This window comes from Talpa europaea, assembly GCF_964194135.1.
Source record: "Talpa europaea genome assembly, chromosome: 9".
NCBI classification, from domain to species: domain Eukaryota; kingdom Metazoa; phylum Chordata; class Mammalia; order Eulipotyphla; family Talpidae; genus Talpa; species Talpa europaea.
In genome coordinates, this window is record NC_140076.1 from 31,689,804 (window position 1) to 31,702,802 (window position 12,999).

General features: G+C 35.6%; 1 protein-coding gene across 2 annotated transcripts in view; it reads right to left on the bottom strand.

Moving 5' to 3' along the window:
* FAF1 (Fas associated factor 1) overlaps positions 1 to 12,999 on the bottom strand; it is a gene marked incomplete at both ends in the record, with an annotated part of 326,509 nt that overhangs the window by 222,885 nt on the left and 90,625 nt on the right. For both annotated transcript variants that reach the window (XM_084242620.1, XM_084242619.1), the window contains one exon: positions 10,431 to 10,522. In XM_084242620.1, the coding sequence (XP_084098746.1) occupies positions 10,431 to 10,522 (92 nt within the window). The remainder of the gene's footprint in view (positions 1 to 10,430; positions 10,523 to 12,999) is intronic.

The following is a 12,999-nucleotide window of genomic DNA, read 5'->3' on the forward strand; positions in this document are numbered from 1 at the left end:
TGCAGTGCCATGTGGGTTAGCTCCCTGGCAAGGGATCAAACTCATGCGCAGTGGCTGTGGATAGCTTCACAGTGCTGATGCTTAACCCCCTGCACCACAAGAGAGGCCATTTTGTTTGTTTGTTTGTTTGTTTGTTTGTTTGTTTAATTGGGACAATGCCTCAGTACAGTGGGAAAAGAGGGGAGTGAGGAAAATATACCATACTTGTATGACTATTAACACATACACCACTCAAATTTTATCACTTATTAGCTAGGACCACAGGTGGATAGCTATCATTACAGTAGCTAGAAGGTTACAAAATGTAGATACAGAGGAAGAATGACAAGTCTTTCCCTTATTAAGTAATATGCACAACAGATGGAGTGAAGTGCATATATAATGCAGAGTTGGAAGAGACTTCAAGATCATGAGAAGAATGTTTCTGCCTGTGCTCAAGGAAGAATATCATTTTTCTTATACTGCTTCTCATCACAAAGGAAAAGTTTTAATGAGAATACTTGTGGTATCCCCCACATTCTAGACTTCCTCCTCCCAAAGAACAAGAGAATTATAATTATTCATGAGGTTACCCTGTACTAGGCAGAGTTTCACAGAAGGCAGGGGCGAAAGGATTATGTGCTCTATTGACTGACTAGAGCTCAACTACACCCCCACAAAAGTCATTAAAATATTAACTGGAACCATTAATCTACTATAAGAAGGTCAAAATTCAATAGCAAGACTCAAATATTACTTGTAAAAAGAACAACTACACACAAGGGATATCTTATTTTCTGTCACCTTGACACAAAAAATGCAGACAATCCATATAAATTAAAATTGAATTAGACTTTCTCATCACTTCTCAGAATGAAACCAAAACAAGTTGAAAAGATTGTCCTTTGTTACAAAAATGTCCATTCAGCCCTTCAATGTGGTCATCATTAGTAATAAGCAAGCCCAAAAATTGTTAAACCTTCTCCAACCACATTTGTACATACATGGCCTGTGGGTTATGGCACTAGCCATTTCCCCAACCAAAGATACTCTTCATACTGCCCTTCACTTAATGGCTCTTCAGTTATTCATGTTTCAGCCTAAACAGTATATCTTTATACATATTTTTCTGACCTTACAACCTACAGTAGTCACCCAATTATTCCCTAACATGTCACTCTATTTAAAAGGTCGTAGTATCATCCGATGTTATTTCTTTATAGTATGCTGTCTATCCCACAATCTCTACATATATTATATTGCAAACTCCATGAAAACAGGCATCTTGTGGTTTTGTTCCTTACTGTACCACTAGCACCTAGAACAAGGACTTAGCACATTGTAAGATGGTACTCAATCTATACCTGGTAAGCGAGTGAATAACTGACAGATGGCATGAATAACCTGATTTTCCATTTATCTGAAAAAAACAAACTTTATGATGGACTTGACAACAGGAAAAGAATATGGAGAGACTACAGATGCATGGAACAAAAAAGTGCATCCCTCAATTAGTCTTGAAACTTTTCATCTTCCTTACAACATTTATTAAGAGCTTCTTACATAGATGACACTTTCATGAGATACTCAGTAAGAATGTTTTTACTCTTCACAGCTCAGGATTTGGTTGGAAAGAGCATAGTTATACACGGAATAATAGTAGGGAAACAAAGACTTATAGAGGAAAGGTTTTGTCCGAGGTAACAAACTAGTGGAGGACTGAACAGCCTGTAAGACTCTAAAGACTGCATTCCTTTCATTACACTATACTATGATAAGAAAAACCAGAAGGGACAATGGAAATTAAAAAAGAAAGTTAAGCTCAAGCCAATGACTGTCCAGCTCATTATACTTATGAAGCACTTGTAAGATCTTTTGTTTCCCAAATATCTAATCTTGCTCTGCATAATGCTTGATATCCCACCATCAGAACAGTATTCCTTAGTTTTAGTCTCTTTGAAGAAGTGAATATCCTCAGAAATGTGTGTTTATTCCACTAATTTTTTTTTATTTAAAAAAAATTTTTTTAAGATATATTTATTTATACAAGCACTGGGTACAGCCAGAAGCACAAGAGGTTGAGAGAATTCACCAGAGCCAGAGCAGGGAGCAGAGCAGGCAGACTGACAAAATACACTGCTGAGGGGAGCAGTGGGCAGCAGGAGAGGTCTGCGCGCCATGTGGGATCCTCCTCCAGTGGCCGGGGAGCAGCCGGGGATCGAACTGGCGCTGTAGAGGCTGCGGGCAGCCTCACAACCCAGTGCTTAACTGCTGCGCCACTGGGGAGGCCCTCCACAAATTTTTTTTTTATGTATATACTATGTTTCAAGCACTGTTTCAGCTGCTGGGGAGACAGCAGTGAACCAAAAAAAAAACAAAAAAAAACCCTCTGATTTCTTGTAACTTTACATTGTGATGAGGGTGACGGAAAGCAAATATGAATATGAATATTACTAATATTACAAGTAAAATGCATTCTAGTGATAAAGGTAACCACTCCTTTGATGGAGTGGTTATTTTAGACATGGGGATCAAGAAAAGCCTCTCTGAGGATATGACATTTGAGGAGAGGCCTGAATAAAGTAAAGGAATGAGCCACGGTGATAACCACTGGAAGATCACTCCTGGCAGGGGAATAGCAAGCACCAATGCTCTGAAGTGGAAAAACACTTAGAATGTTTAAAAAAAAAAAAGAACAGGAAGGCCAGTGTGGCTGGCAAATGTGAGTGAGAGACTAATAAAAGAAAAAGCTAGAAAGAAAATCAGGCACAAGATTATGTCTGCCCTTTGCAGACCATAATAAGGAATGTGAATTGTATCCTAAGTGTGATTCTAAGTACTAGGTGTTTGAACATGGGAGAGAGAAAGTCAAACTAGGATTTTCAAAAGAGGGCTATTGGTTTATTTACATCTTAGAGAAACCATTTTAACTTGGTGAGAGTTCCCATTTAAAGGTAGTGGGGGCCTCCCTGGTGGCACAGTGGTTGAGTTGCGAAGCTGCCCTGGGTTGCGAAGCTGCCCGCAGTCTCTGCAGCGCCGGTTCATTCCCCTGGCCGCCGGCGAGCGTCCCACATGGCGCGCAGACCTCTCCTGCCGCCCGCTGCTCCCCTCAACTGTGTACTTCATCACTCTGCCTGTTCCGCTCTCCACTCTGGCTCTGGTGAATTCTCTCACCCTCCCGCACCTCTGACTGTACCCAGTGCTTGTATAAATAAATAAATAAATAAATCTTTTTTTTTTTTAAAAATAATTAAATAAAAAAAAATAAAGGTAGTGGGAAAGGGACAGGAAAAATACAGATTCAATAAGTGGTAAGGCTGAGAGGGCATTTTTATTATCTAAGGTTGTGAGATTTACAACTTTATTAATTACCATTTTATGTTTTGCTTTTTTTTTTAAGATTTTTTTATTTATTTATACAAGAACTGGGGTACAGGCCAGACGCGTGGGAGGGTGAAAGGATTCACCAGAGACAGAGTGGGAAACAGAACAGGCAGACTGACGAAATACACTGCTTGAGGGGACCAGTGGGCAAGACAGGAGAGGTCTGCTGCACCATGTGGGACCCTCGCGGGCCAGCCAGGATCGAACCGGCGCTGCAGAGGCTGTGTGGACAGCTTCACAGCACTGTGCTCAACCGACTGAGCCACCAGGGGAGGACCACCATTTTCTGTTTTTGATATTATATGATATCAAAAAATGATTATATATGCTTTGATGGTGGGCATGGTGCAGTAACATATATCTGAAGAGATGTGAACCTATACCTACACAGTGTTGTAAAACCAACAATACCTCAAAAAAGAAAAAACCAGAAATACAGAATTCTCCATTTCATCTAAAGTTCATATCTTGGCATAAAAATCAGCATGTTTTATTATTTATTTATACTTTAAGTTAATTTATTAATTGATAAATTAGTATTATTTAATGACAATTTTATTAATCAAAAAAAACTCTTGTGGGCCTCCCTGGTGGTGCAGCAGCTTAAGCACAGTGCTGTGAAGCTGTCTGCAGCCTCTACAGCACAGCACGGGTTTGATTCCTGGCCAGCCAGGGAGATTCCCACATGGCAAGGCAGACCTCTCCTGTCGCACCCTCTCCTACCCTCAGCAGTGTCTTCAGTCTGTCTGCCTATTCAGCTCCCTGCTCTGTCTCTGGTGAATCCTCTCACCCTCCAGCACCTCTGGCCTCTACCCCAGCTCTTGTATAAAAATAAATAAATCTTTGAAAAACAAAACAAAACAAAAAATCAAACTGTGTGAATCTGTAAAGTCCCCTTTTCCATACCTAAAATTTTTATTTATGCTTACTTTTTCTTGGCTTGCCATATCTTTGCTGTATTCAATGTTTTAGTATATAACATTCTCATTTATGCTCACTTCTAAATATACAGAGTTGTCAGTTATAATTTTATTTTCATTCACAACTTATATTAAGTTATTTGTAGTATGTTCTATAGCCTACAAAGATTTATTGCTTAAATTCATTAGTTTCTGAAAGATGTTTGTATATGATTGTGTTTGATCTATTTCTCAGTTGTCAACCTTTGCTGATTTTTGCATATAAGTTCACAATTGTCATTTCTTCTTAGTAAATGTCCCTCACTCTATTTGCAATAAATTCAACTTTATGTGATATTGCTATATTGCATTCTTGTAATTAATATTTGGTAGGAATAGCTAGAATATAATTTTCTGTTCTTATATTTCCTCATTTCTATGTCTTTCTTTCAAAGATGTTTTTCTGATAAACAATATAGAACTGAATGTTTTTAAATCCTATTTGAAGGGTCTATATTTAATCAGAAAGTTTAATATATTCCTTTTGAGATTTTTATATATGGGGGGGTGGCTACCATATTTTCTGTTTCTTACTCTCCTTGTTTTTCTGTGCTTCCCCCCCCCCATTTTTGTTTGCTGGTGTACTGACTAAATATTCTCATTCTCCCTTCTCTTTTGGAAGTATGCAGGCTATTTTTCTTTAATGTTTATCTCCTTTTATAATGTTTATCTCCTTTATTATAACATTTGTGCCTAGGTTTATGTTTTTGTTAGACAGACAAAAATAATCAGGATCACTAGGCTTCTTCAAAAAAGCACCTAAATTAACTCCCAATACCATTCTCTCCCATCATCACCTTACCACTACCCTTAATTCAGTTTCCCTATCTGTAAAATGTGGCTAATAATATCAATTTATCATTACTGGAGGTTTTAATAAGATACTGTGTATAAATCACTTGGCCAAAAGACTCTTCGTAAGTTACAGTTGTTGGATCACTGTCACTTATTGAATACTTTTAACTTCATATTTCCTTAACATTCTTATTATTGCAACTATCATCTTTGTTCTATTCCAGTATTATTTATAATTTGTTCTTTGTCATTAACTATTTCTGTAACAGCTTTGAAATACAGAACCTGAAATACTCTCCATTTGTTCCAATCTTTTTTTGTCTGGTTTTCTGCTGTCTCCAAGCCTGCTAGCAAACTTCATTTTAACACTTAATCTCTGGACTCCACCCTACATCCCTGCAATAGAGGTCTATGTCCTTCCTAGAATTTTTATGTTAAAGCTAACCCCCAATATGACTATACAATAGTTTCCCCATCCTTATTCTCAAGGGATACATTTCAAGACCCCTAGTGGATACCTGGAATCTCACATACTGTATATACTGCTTTATCCTACACACACAAACCTATGATAAAGTTTAATTTCTAAATTATGCACAGTAAAAAGCTCCACTGGCAACTAGAACATATGGGCTTATGATACATCTATACATATTTGGGGAAAGGTTTGAAAGCAAATGTCTGGGGAAAAGGTACAATAAGAGGAACTGTTGAGAACAGAAGAAATCTTGGGAACATCAACCTTTAGAACAAGTGAAGAAAAGAGAAACTTACTGGAGGAATCAACCGGAATGGAAGACAGAACACGAAAGAGTAAGTGGTACCTAGGGAAAATTTCTGAAAAAAGCGAATACCTTTAATAGGTTATAAGCTCTTTGCGAATGGAGCTTGTTTTTATGTAGTAGGTAATCAATGAATCATTGATGGACTGATTCTTTCTTATAATAATACAATGTACAATTAACAGCTTTTCTTCCTTTCTAATTTTTCTAAGATGTATAATATAATCTGAAGTTGTGGCTTAAAAGTACTGCTTCCTTCTCCTTTCGATTAATTATTGAAATCCAATTTATTAGCAAAGGTTTTAAATGTTCTTCAACTATAATAAAGATTATGATTAAAGAGTTTACTGTTGAATTTTCAAAGCTTAAAATTCTATTTTCTAAAAAAAAAATCACTTTAAAATAATTCTATGTATAATGCAATTATATTCGTGCTTATGTGGTAATTTTGTTGCTCTTAGGTAGGTTTTTTTTTTTTTCCCAGAAAGAAACTGTAAATGCAAAACAAGACTCAATTATCAAGCACCCCCTAGTGGCAGTAATATCAAGTTAAGAAATTTTCACAGGACATGGTTTATGATAGAGTTCTTTATAACTCAAGTTCTTACCAAATCTTGAGAATGAAATGGTTTGTCAGTAGTCAAATTAAGAGCATGTTATCTTATACTGACATTCTATTAGATGATTTAATAATGCACTTAATGTAACTAAGAGTGACTTCATATACTATAAATGCTCTTGAGAAGTTATAAATGAAATAATATATATAAATGTCCTTCAGGGCCTCCCCGGTGGTGCAGCGGTTGAGCGCCACACTGTGAAGCTGTCCACAGCCTCTGCAGCGCTGGTTCGATTCCTGGCCAGCCAGGGAGATACCCACATGGCGCCGCAGACCTCTCCTGCCTCGCTCATTGCTCCCCTCAGCGGTGTCTTCGGTCCGTCTGCCTGTTCTGCTCCCCGCTCTGTCTCTGGTGAATTCTCTTACCCTCCCGCACCTCTGGCCTGTACTCCAGGTCTTGTATAAATAAATAAATCTTTAAAAATAAATAAATAAATGTCCTTCAAAGAATATATAATAATAAGGACAAATTACAACATTAAAAAATCTTCCAGAGAATGGCCTACCAAAGGAAAACTTCTTATAATAAAACTTGGTATATTTCTGTCAGTCTGAAAGCTACTAGCAGATGAAGAGTCAGATGGAGATTTCAGAATGAGAGGTATTTACTCTTGACCTTGGGCAAACCACAACTCTTCTAAACACAGCAATTTCTTCATCTATAAAACATAGGCACCAAAATCAGTCCGTGCTGCTTGCAGGTTTGTTAAAAGAATCCACGAAGGTGTTGAAAGAAAAGGATTACTACATAATTGGTATTTATTAGAAGAAATAAATCATTTTAATTATTATGTTTTATAAGTTGTGCTTTTGAACACAATGTATCACTCCCGAGCACCAAATTTTTATAACCACCCTGGCAAGTAAAAATAATGCTTCCCATTATATAAATGAAAAAGTGAAGACCCTAGCCAATATGGGACTGCAATCCAGGATTTTTATCCTATTTTGATATCTTTTGTCTGGAGAGATGGATTATAATCAGTATATTTCTGGTTTGCTTATAATAAATTTTGTTTAGGAGTTACCAATGTTGCCTAGCCTGTTTAGAGGAGATTAATACTTTATAAAGAAAAACACATTTTGTCATTGCACTGGAACTGAAATGGTAGAATCCAGCAACAAGAACCTTATTTTTCATTGAAATTAACAGGGAGTTTATTATACACTCTCTCCCCATCTTCTAACATCCCACTGACTCATCTCAGAGAAATAAAACAATAAAACCAATTAAACAACCACCTAAACAGTGGTTTAAAACAAAATTCCACATCTGAGATGAAGAAAAAGGTGGTAATTTGTACATAGATCTTCCTGTTTTCCTCTACCAATTTCAGAATTCTTCTATCCACTTGCCAATTCTCAATAGAACTAAGAATCAAAATTACTGTAAATTTTCCTTATAATATAAATTATAAATTATAAACAAGATTTCTGTGACTGTGCCAATTATAACAAAATTCTGCAAAAAACAATTTCATCCATTATGTTTAGTGCAAAGCAATTTTATCTGTCTATCATATTTGATAATGTGATGTGCTAAATAACTTACTAGAAAAAAGTTTTTGGACTCCACTGTAAGGTGAAGATGTAGAAAATTAATTTTAAAAATTAAAATTAATACCACAGGTTAAAAATAATTATTACCATTAGCTTTTAAAGTTCTGTATGAATTTTGTTTTTTAACTTTTTCCCATGAAATTTAAGATACCACAGCACATAAAAATAATCTCTAGCTTTATGGAAAGATATTTAGATAAACACACTAAAGAAATACACTTTAGCTTTTTAGTTAGATTTTAATAAAATATTCCACATGCCCCTCTTCTCACCAACCAAATACTCTATGCTCTGTCTTTTATTTGGTTTTAAAGTTTCTGTCTTTCTTATTGTTCCATCACAAGAAACAGCATTATTTTAACTTGGTGAAATTCAAAAGCCAATTAGGGAAGACTACTTTAATGCTATATGAAGTACTTGTTCTCCAATAAACATTGCAATTCAGAAGCACTGTAGGCCCCTGCTTGTCTAGGGGATGAGCAACTGGCAATTAAACTAAGGTCAGCCAAATGGCAATGAAGAACATTTCCATTAGCCCAGGAAGACATTTTGATAAATCCATTTAATCATGTTCCTGGAAAGCAATAGATTATAACCAATAATATCTCCTATCCACTTGTAATTATGTGGATTATATATTGGATGACAGTGATTATACTCTGTTAACTAACCTACAAAATAATGTTCTACCTGACTAGATACAGAACCATACTTTGTTTAATTTAATCTCTTCTGGTATTTATACCAAAATTACTATAATCACAAGGACTATAAGTACTGTTGACTGTTTGTAATAGTGTGCAAATTCAACTTCCCATTAATATGTGATCTAAATATAGAAGATAAATAGCAACCCAAGAATCATCAAATTCTTAACCTAAAACAACGCTTACATTACATTAGATTTAGCTTTTTTCAGTTCACTGATGTCTACTTTGGTAAAGCCAAATTTAATTTTCTTTTTGTTACTATCTATTTATACTGGTATGATTAACAATAAGAAATATATATTTGGTTCTTTTCTCTCCACACAAAGCTCCTAAAAACTTGGGATAAGTGATATTAGCAATACCAGTGAAATGAACAGGAGTCCTCTGTTACTTTTAAGAAGCCCCTTTCAATCACACTTGAGTTTGGGGGGAAAATTGGCAATATTCAGTTTAGGGACATACATCTCTGTACTGCAAAAATTTATCATGTTGTATTAACAAGAAAGGAAATGTGTATAAAGATTGTGGAAATCTAAATACTACACAAAGTTCTAGAGTGACAATGTCCTCACAAAAAATGTCACTCTATCATTGGCATAAGCATTACACGTTAGACAATTATCATCATCTAACAATAATAATGCAATAGATAATTAAGTATCAAGATAATCAGACTTTTTGCAAATATAGTGAATTTCAATGTGAAACTTAAAAAAAAAAAAAAAGAATGGGAGTCTCTATTCCAAGGGAGAAAAAAAATCTTAATAAAAATTTTTATTGGGCCTCCCCTGGTGGCGCAGGGGTTGAGCGCTGGGCTGCTAGGCTGCCCCTGCCCGCAGCCTCTGCAGCGCCAGTTCGTTCCCCGGCCACCAGCGAGGGTCCCACAAAAAAATAAATAAATAAATAAATTATGTGAATGTATTATTTAAAAGAAATTTTTTTTTTTATCAGTGTCTTTCAAGCTGTATTCTTGAGTCCATGAACTTTCCTTAAAGGTATGCCTCTTTAGCCATGGGAAAAGCTGGAGTTCCATTTACTCATTCTCTCCCCTTCATCTCTAGTCCTCTCCTTTCAAATAAAAGTGCATTACGGGGGTCTCCCTGGTGATGCAAGGGGTTAAGCACCGCACTATGAAGCAATCTGCAGCCTCTGCAGCACAAGTTCAATCCCTGGCTGGCCAGGGAGCAACCCACATGGAGCAGCAGATCTCTCCTGACTCGCCTGCTGCTCCCCATAGCAGTGCACTTCAGTCAATCTGCCTGTTCTGTTCCCCACTCTGTCTCTGGTGAATCCTCTCACCTCATGCAACTCTGGCCTATACCCCAAATAAATAAATCTAAAAAAAAATCCAGTTTTTTAAAAAAACGAAAGTATCATTATTTACTATTTTTTACATAGTGGAGTTGTGCTAAAGATTTTCTGTGGAAAACAGATTCTACAACCAAAATTAAATAAATTAGCCAAACAACTGTTATAAAGTGAATAGCAGTTAAAAGCATCAATGAAACTGATTTAATTTGATTTTGACATATATATATATATATATATATATATATATATATATACACACACACACACAGTTCAAAGCAATTTAACAAACAAACTTTTCATTTCAAATTCCCAGGAGAAGTAAATACCTTACCCAACATGACTTGATGATGATGGTGGTGGTAAGTCTGGTGTAAGGACATAAAGACTGTTGTTTTTTGGCAAATGTAGTGATTTCAAGACCGTCTAAAAAAGAAAAATAAACAAAATATGATTGTTGATTAATTTCCTATAAGTTCTTGAAAAATTAGTGCTTTTTTAATTTGACTTTTTTATCTTTTGAGAATTTCCTAAACAGGATAATGCAGAAGAAATACTGAATCCAAATAGTCATGTTTCTCACACACACACACACACACACACACACGCACATCATAAATTAAAAGTTAAAATAAAATACAAACTATTTACCTTATGAACAGCTACAAATATATATGAACACAACTAAGATCCATTAATCTCTTCACTGAAGAAGTACACCCTCACAACTAATCGATACTTCATTCTAAAATCATTATAGCAAAAACTGGCAAAGTAGACTTTCACAGACCATTAGACCTAGAAAAATCATAGGGAACACCTCAATGGATGAGAAGCTGCAGTCTACAAGTAGAAGTGACCTGGATAAGGTCTCTGCTAAGGGTTACCTAAGTCACTCAACTCTTACTCCAGGGAATTTTTGTTGTGGGGTGCTTTAACTGTGTGTATTGCAAATACACACTGACATCTTCTATTATTTTTCTTAATGTTGGCTATAATCCACTCAATTAACAATCCACTAATGATTTGTGACCCGTGGTTTAACAAAAACATTGTATAGAGGGTCCAACTCACAATTTAGATTTAATTAGGGGGCAAAAGCAAAATGCTACTGTACTTTGAATTCTGATTTTTTTTCCTGGGTTAGCAATGTGCATAAAATACTCTCTCACAATACGGGCCAGTGGCAGTGAGGAGCAGCTCCCATTCAGTCACATGATCAGAGGATAACCAACACTCTACAGTGTACTGTGTTGCCAGTTGTGCTCATTAACGGTGAAAATCCATACAACAACTCTGTTTTCCACATTTAGTAAACTATTCAATAAGCTACACAAGATATTCAACACTTTATTGTAAGTTAAGCTATGTGTTAGATGAGTTTTCCCATTACTGGGGTAACGGAAGTTTTTTGAGTATATTTAAGGTAGATTCGGCTACGTTACGTTGTCCAATAGGTAAAGTATATTATATACATTCTCAATTTAGGATATTTTTGATTTATGATGGGGTTATCAGGATGTAACTTCATTATAAGTTGAAGAAGAACTGTAGTTGGCTATTACTCATAACTTCACAATCTACCAGGAAACCACCCTGAAGTTCTAAACCTTTATTTGAAATATATGTACATCCTTTTTAAATTGGTCTATGTTACCTCTACAGAGTTAACAGCAAACAAACAAAATATATGCATATACACATAGGAAAGTTATTTTTACCCTTTAGCTTTCATTATTTCACTTTGTGGATTATGAATAAATACTTAAATCTGATCACTTGTTCACCTTCCATACCATCATTTAGAAATTTTCCACTAAATCTTCCCCCACAAGCCATATATGTCATGATTAAATAAATGAACAGTTCAAGTCACTTATTAATTTATTCACCCCCACATTTATTTGATGCCTATTATACTGAATATTGATATGCAATGGTGAAAGAAACAGATACGGCCTTTCTACTCAATGTTTTATAATGGAAAATGCTGCCTTGAACACCAAAATTGATATGGAGCTGATAGAGAAAGTAACATTTGAGATTTAATGGATGAAAGAGAGGCACCCATGTGAAGAATTGGGGATAAAGCATTCCAAGCAGTTGAATATCATCTGCCAGGTGAGGATACAAAAAATTTAAGCCTATTAGAGGAATTCAAAAGGAGATTTCTATGGTTGCAGCATGGAAATGAGAGTAAAAAAGGCTGAAGATGAGGCTATAAAATGAACAGGGAGTAAAATAATACAATGCTATTTAAAGCATAATGAGTAGCTTGAATTTTATTCAAAGGGCAATTAAAACTGTTGTAACAGGAGAATGATATAATTCAGTTTATGTTTTTAAAAGATGGCTTGGTGCATATATGCAATGGACTATGAATCAGGTATTAAAAAAAGACAAACTCTTGCCACTTGCTTCAACATGGATCAAACTGGAGGGCATAATGCTAGGAAAAATAAAGTCAGAAGGAAAACTGGGTGTTTTCACAAATATGTGGAATATAAAGAAATAAAACAAAGGGTAAGATAAAACCAATAATAACAAATCCTAGAAATATGACTGTGGGATTGAGAATACCAGAGGAAAAGGGGGAAAGCAAAGAGGAGAGGGGTCACAGGACTATGGTGGAGGACTATGAGTGCCTTGGTGTTAGGTGTGGAGCGGTAACATATATCTGAAGGGTATGGGCCTGCACCTCTAAATCATATACAGTGTTGTAAATCAATGTTATATCAATAAAACAAAAATTAGGATTAATAATCATTTTTTAAAAATACTAATAAAGTAACAAAATAAAAAACATAAAAGATCATTAGCTGCTGTATGGAGAATGTATTGGAACAATCCAAGAAAGGAAGCTGGGGAAACAATGATAAAGCTATTTATACTAGTTCAGGTAA